At 37.4% G+C, this 7,563-nt stretch overlaps 1 protein-coding gene across 1 annotated transcript; it reads right to left on the bottom strand.

Annotated features, from left to right (window-relative positions):
- Positions 1-4,889: 4,889 nt before the first annotated feature.
- On the bottom strand, positions 4,890-6,265 carry LOC149262224 (uncharacterized). Its single transcript, XM_089376030.1, has 2 exons — positions 5,448-6,265; positions 4,890-5,274 (listed from the first exon to the last, which is right to left on the bottom strand). Exons 1-2 carry the CDS (start codon positions 6,263-6,265, stop codon positions 4,890-4,892), a joined length of 1,203 nt encoding a protein of 400 aa, XP_089232156.1.
- Positions 6,266-7,563: the final 1,298 nt, after the last annotated feature.

Below are 7,563 nucleotides of genomic sequence, written 5' to 3'. Positions count from 1 at the left end.
TTAATCTTATCAACATACTCATTTGCAATTGGCCATTCACAGAACCAACTTATATTCCAATGGCAGGACTATCAGGAAAGGGCCAAATATACCTATGGAACACTAAAACAGTTAACATGGTTGTTTCTTTTTGGTTGAAGATTGATAGAATATCTTATGGAGTGATGGAGACAAAGCCCTAAAAGACTATAAAGAGTAGTCTTTAGCTTGGGTGAAAGGGTTCAGAAATTCTGTAGAAGAGAGCTAGTGGCATTGTCACCCAATTTTGTTTTATGTGTTTATGTTGAACCAATGAGTTCACTTTTGATAAAAGGAGTCTTCTTGCTGCACTGTCGCTGGTTCTTTCTTCCCTTTTATTCAAAAATACAAACTCAACTATCTCATGCTATGTTACAAATCAATATTGACTTTTCGCTATTGATAAGTATTTTTTATTTTATATCATTGTGTGTAGAATAATATATATATATATATATATATATATATGATCTCATTGGGACAATTAGTTACATTTTTGTGATTCATTTTGAATTAAAATTAGACTGTCGATACTGATCCTTGAGCTTATCGCCTCAGTCATATTGATAGACATGATAATCATAATTTTCCCTATGAAAAATTATGATGTATTTTTAACTTACATATGGATGAAATTTTAGTAGACTTAAATCTCCGATTTTCTCTATTAATCTTTCTCCTTCATACATATATGATATTGGTCATATGTATATGGATGATATAGGTTGTTATCAATTGATTTCAAATTATTTAAATGTATTTTACTAATTTTATGGAATATTTAGAGTGGCTTCTGAAAGATCTGCATCTTGTAAAATTGTCACTATTTTTCTAACTCATTTGCAAGTCATTTTATGGATCCTATTAATATGTTCATGGGATTATTATAGGCATACATTATCTTTAAATTAATTGAAAATATTATTTATCTACAGTAATGGTCTCTATAGTAATATTTTGATTAACCTTTTTTGCCAAATGTATTATTTATCTTTATTTTCCATGAACATAACTTTATGCCTAAGCTTGTAGATAAATTAGTAAGATAAGTATGCCCTAGAGAGTTGTAATCAAATTAGTCATAGGTTAAAATCCTATACCATCTAATTGTAGATATTTCCTTTATTTAATGTTGAAGATAAACAAGAAATGCTAAAAATAGAAAATGCTAAAAATAGCACTGCTATATATAGCATTTTCATCTAGTGTTGAACTTAGCTACAATGGATGAAAAGTGAAAGTGATAAAAATAGATTTTCTATAAATAGAATTTAGAGATACCTTCCTATTTTAGTCAATCCCTATACTATAATAGGAAGTAAAATTCAAATTTGAACTCAACAGTTGTTTGAAAATAAACTAGCATTTGCATCTTATGTTTCAAAGGAAACGCCATAAGGCATAGAGTGGGGAAGAATAACATAGGGTGGGGAAGAATAGGGACATGTGAATGGACATTGTTGAAAGCAATGGTGGATGATGATGAGTTACAATTGCAATAGTTAGTTATGTGTATTCTGAAAATGGATATTTTGTAAATAATAATAGTTTGTGGAAGAATAGTGACATGTGAATGGACATTGTTGAAAGAAAGGGTGGATGATAATGAGTTACAGTTGAAAGTATTAGTTATGTGTATTTTGAATATGGATATTTTGTAAATAATAGTAGTGTGTAGAAAAATAGCAACATGTGAATGGACATTGTTGAAAGATAGGGTGGATCATAATGAGTTATACTTGAAATAATTAGTTATGTCTATTCGAATATGGCCATTTTGTAAATAATAGTAATGTCATGTAGAGGTTATCCATTATCCATTTAGTTGTTTTTGTTTATGTGAACATGTTTTTGTACATTATTTTAAAGTAAAGCTACAAAATAGATATATCAATAAAGCTACTCAGCAGCTTAGCAACTTTTTTAGCACGAAAAACAAGCTATATGGTTGTATTATATTCATCCAGCAGATATGTACAACAATGTTGATATGGAAACCATCTGATATGAAAAACGTAATGTGGTTGAAACCACATGGAGAGAAAGGATATATGTAGCCCTATCAGATCTGTTACATAAAGGTCTTAAGGAAATATATTGCATAATGCACATATGTTCATATAGAATTCGGAAAATCAGTCCTTGAGCCAAGATTATATATGGAAAAAAGACAAAAATATTAGTCAAATGTTGGGGAAACAGAAAATCATACCAGATTTGACTTCACAAAATAGAGAAATATGTACCTGGCATGGAAAAGTCTTGGATCTGGTGGGAGGTGTTGTCCACTGTAATCTGCATCCTCCATATACCCTGTGGCGATGATAGCCCCTGTTTTGATAAAGCATCTGCTCTCCGGTTTTTATCCCTGACAATATGGGAGATTGTGTAGTCTTTCCTGTAGCGCCACAAAGCCTCAAGCCTGTTCAACCGGCCAGAGAGATGTATATTTTTTATGATATGTTTAGACAGTACATGGTCGATGATGACTTTCGAGTCTCCAAAAATATGAAGGTTTTTGAGGCCAAGGAAGTCAGAGATAGAAAGGAGACCAGCCAGGGCCATAATTTCTACTTTGTTGTTAGTTCCAGGTCCTCCATTCCAATGTATGTCAAAAGCTTGTCCTTCTTTTGGGATTATATAAACTCCACAGGCGCATGTGTCATGCTGAGCAGCGCCGTCAAAAAAAACACAGGGATATCCATAGGCATCGTTGGGCTGTTGATTCCTTCCTTGTCTGACTTTGGGATGTCGTGGCCGAGCTAGCGCTTCATATAAACAAAGGATAGATTTGAAAACTTTATAAAACGGTTCCCTTTTGGAATCGAAAATCATTCGATTTTGTCATTTCCATATGGCCCAGATTGTTAACAAAGAAATGGGCCTCCACTTGCAGTACATGTTGCTCCGTGCTTTGGAAGCCTCAAAGATAGAAGGAGCATTGACGATGGCGAAACCAAAGTGAGCAGTTAAGTTCTGCCAAATCAACTGGGATTGAGGACATTGTAGGAAAATATGCAAATTATTCTCAGAATTTGATCTACAAAGGGGGCATATGGCAGGCCCACACCATTTGCGCTTCTGGAGATTCTCCCAAGTGAGATTCATGTCATGAAAAACCAGCCAAGCAAAAATAATGATTTTTAAAGGGCATCCAAATTTCCAAAACGCTGGGGGAAAAATATTATCACATGTATAAGATTCTGATAATAAAATTTGGAGATATATATGCTTTGCATATACAACCGATGCACCACTGAGACCTTTCCAAACAAGGCAATCCCTATCTGACGAGCGATACAATCCACGCGATTGCAATGAAATAGTGATAGCATTCCATTGGGATTCCAGAGCACCGGGTAATTGCATTTTTGTAGCAGTTTTCCAGATTGGAATAGCACCATCCCATTTTTTTATTGCACTAGCCCAAAAGAAATATCCCCTGCTGTGAAAATTTCTCAAAAGTTGAGAGGAGATATGGATCTTTTCTCCCGCACCTACGAATTCATCAAATCCAATGATAATATTGGATCCGGATTGGAATTTCCAAATCAAATTTTTTCTAAAGAACGGCTCCAATCTTTTAAAACCTCTCCATATATATGAGCCATTGTTGGATCCAGTGGAGCGCTGTCTATACCAATATGTCATGTCTTGCTCATCCATGTACTTAGCTCTAATGGTTTTTCTCCAGTTGGATTCATCCATAATCGCTTTCCACATTGATTTACATAGAAGGGCTCTTCTAAAGGAGTGTAAATCCAATATGCCCCAACCTCCCATATTTTTTGGCCGTGTCAACTTCGAAAGCTTGTTGAGGTGATATTTTGTCTTCTACTTCTGTCCTCCCCATATGAAATTAGCTATCATTCTGTTTAAACTGTTAATAGTAGATGAAGGGATATAGAAAAGGTGTGCCCAATAAACCATGATTTGTACCAGCAGGGATTGTGTGAGAATGGCGCGACCTTCAATTGATAAGCACCTGTATTCCCATGTAGATATTTTCTTATAGAACCGATCTGGAATACACGACCAGTTGGCCAATCTGTAACCCACAGGTTTCAAATTGAATCCCAGATGTTTGAAGCCCTTCAGGATAGGAAATGCTTTAATGTTGAAAAGATCTGTTAGAAATGTGATTATATCTCCATTTACATCAGCGACATAGAATGAAGATTTTAAATCGTCGATATACATGCCGGTGGCTTTTTGAAATCTCCCCAAGATTTCATAGATACATATCCATGTTGATTTGCACAGTATGGCTGACAGAAGGATATCATCAACAAAAAGATTATGCGACATGAATATATCCCTTCAAATGGGGAGAGGCTTGTATCTCTCTTGTTGGATCGCTTTCTTTATGTGTAGGCTCAGAGATTCCATAACTAGAAAAGGAGTGGAGATAGGGAGCAACCCTGACATAAGCCCCTGGCCGCTTTGAAGAAAGGAGTTGGGACACTGTTAATTAGGACTGCATAATTTACTACCACCACATAGGCCATGATCCATCTGATGCAACTGACATCTAGGCCAATCCTAGCTAGTAGGCATCGAATAAAGCCCCAGTTCACACAGTCGTATGCCTTTTTAAGGTCGATTTTTAAAAGAGCAACTTCTATTTTCCTGCTATGCATTGAGTGTAAGCATTCTTGGGTGAGAGCCACCGCTTCTAAGATATTTCTGTCTTTAAGAAACCCATGTTGCTCTGGAGACAGATGTAGAGATAGAGTGTTTCTAATTCGAATAGCTATAATCTTTGATATGACCTTGTATAATACGTTGCACAATGAGATTGGCCGATAATCTGAAAATGTGGAGGAGAGCTTTTTCTTTGGAATTAGAGTGATATATGTTGAGGATATTTTCTAGCTTATGAAACCCTGTGTTCTCATTTCCTCGACCATCTTTAGGATATCTGTCTTAAATAATTCAAAGAAGTGGATGAAGAAATCGATGGTCCACCCATCCGGCCCAAGGCACTTGTCTTTCTGGAATGATTTCATTGTTGCCAATAATTCTTCTTCTGAAACTTCACCAAATAGAGCTCTGTTTAGACTTTCATCAAACATAGTGGGGTATGGGTCTATTCCCCATAGAATATCCTCAATATCGCAGACAGAATCCTCACTGTAAGCCCTTTTGTAAAATTTCACAGCTTCTCTAGAAATAGCCTCCTGTGAGGAGTGAGAATTTCCTTCCTCATCCTTGATCTCCCAAATAGCATTTGTCTCCCTTCTCTTATTTGCAAACCTGTGAAAAAACTTGGTGTTTTTATCTCCCTCTCTGAGCCATAATGCTCGACTTTTGAGCCTCCAAGAGGCCTCTTCTTCTTCTAATATCTTTTTTTTCTTTTTTCTAAATCCCATATATGTTTTCTGATGGTGGACGTCATGGAGGGATTTTTAAAAAGTGTAGATAAGTACTCCAGTTTCCTACATATGTCCTTCAGCTCCTTTTTATTGGAGGCCGATTTCTCTTTTTGCCATTTTTTAACCTCCTTTTGAAGAAATTGCAGGCGATCAAGGAATTGCCGGGAAGAGTCATTTTCCTGCATGGGAGATAGCTTCCATGTATCATTTATAAATTTGTTGAATTGACCAACAGCAAGCCATGCACAATTGAACTTGAAAGGATATCCAAATCTGCGTCCAGCATATTTCCATTGAAAAGAAATGGGGCGGTGATCAGATATGAAAGATGGTATGATGTTCATTGTAGGAGGCCCATATCTTTCTGTCAGTCTTTCATGGAAGATAAATTTGTCTAATCTTTTCGCCAGAAAGGAATTGTTGGATCGCCCATTGTCCCAAGTTGGTCCCTGACCAACAGGCAAGATATCAATAAAATTATTTTGTATAATAGATTCCCGAATGAATCTCCCCATCGAATCATATTTCTTGCCATTGCCCCATATTTTGTCATTACAAAAGGTGCAATTAAAATCTCCACCAATTATCAAAGAGTCAATTTCAAGTAGTTCAGAAGAAAGAAGATAATTCCAGAAAGGGAACCGGTTTTTATATGGAGCATAAATATTCAATATGTGAATGGGGTCTGAAGATCCACAGAAATGGGCCAGCACAAGAATGCCAGCGAAACATTGAAAAGCACCAGCCGTAATCCATTTAGGGTCCCATAATACAGCTAGTCCTCCAGACATGCCCACAACATTTGAAGCGACCATATGCCATGTTGGTAGCATCCGCCTGAAGTAAGAAATGGTTTGTGAGCTATCGTGCATGGTTTCCTGTATAAGAAGCATTTTAGATTTTGAAGAGACAAAAATATTTTTTAGGGCCAGAAATTTGGGGTCAGCTCCAAGGCCCCGAATGTTCATTGATAGAATGTCGATCATTTGGGAACATCATTATGCCGACATGCTCTAAGAGGCCTTTTATGAGGAATATCTTCAACTGCAATTTCTGTAATAGGAATGTCAATTAAGGAAAGATCTCGGGTTGACGAGTCCTGTCTTCCCTTCCTACCCCGAAAGTGTCTACTACCATGCTTCTCTTTGCGGTGGACAGTTATGTTTCTAGCCGAATTAGGGCTAATATTGGGCAAGGGGGAACGATTGGGTCGATGGACAGTTAATGGCTGAAGTTTTAAAGACGCTTTTTTAAGAAGGAGGTTAATATCCTGATCAAAAGAATTACGGGGAGAGGTTCGAGGGGATAGTGGAGGGGAAATAGGGATATATGGAGCCTTACCTTTACGGTCAGGTACATGTCCAAGGGATGGAGGTTTAGGGGAGTGAGCTATATATGGAGATTTATTATTTATATCAAAAGAGCGACCAAGTGAGGGGGAAGACGGGAATCTTTGGATGGGTCGAATGTGAGAGGAAGGGGATTGGGGTGATGAAGATATGTATTAAATATGGGCAGACACAGGATCAATACATGGAGGCTTAGAAGATGCAGGAGGGAGGGGAATCTCAGGGTCTGGTTCCAATTCATGAGGTGGAGAAATATTGGAGAAGCACGTTACTCTGGCCGACAGGTAAAAAAAGGACAGCAAGGGAGTCTTAGAAATAGTGGAAGAACAGGGTCGATCAGCAGAATAGTTAGAATTACGATTTGTAGGGTTCACAGATACAGATCGAGATTGCGGAAGACTGGCAGATCAATCTAGGGAATGGCCTTTCGGCAAGGATAGGACGCCATTAGTTATGACTGGAGCCCGATAGACCTCCATGGTGTTAGGCCATTCATATGCCGAATTTTCTCTTTCATATGTCGAAACAGGAATATTTACAGCATGGAACTTTTTCTTCTGTTTACCGCTAGGGCGACGAGGACAATTACGAAAAAGGTGTCTAGTTTTGTGACAATTTGAACACCTAAATGGGATGCCCCAATAATCTAATCGTTGTTGAATTTTGGACAGCTCCCAAGTTAAATCAATAGGCTCTGGAAAACCCCCTTTGAATTCCTTTTCTATGAGAATCCAGGCCACCCGCTTGTCTTTTGCCCCAATACACCTAGGATCGATGTATATGAATCGCCCAATAGCATTTCCTATTTTTTCCATAGATTC

This window comes from Pinus tabuliformis, chromosome 6 (assembly GCF_031772625.1).
Source record: "Pinus tabuliformis cultivar Carrire ecotype Pingquan chromosome 6, CPIR1, whole genome shotgun sequence".
Taxonomy (NCBI): Eukaryota; Viridiplantae; Streptophyta; class Pinopsida; order Pinales; family Pinaceae; genus Pinus; species Pinus tabuliformis.
Note: the sequence above shows the minus strand (reverse complement) of the source record. Positions and strands in the feature narration are given on the sequence as shown.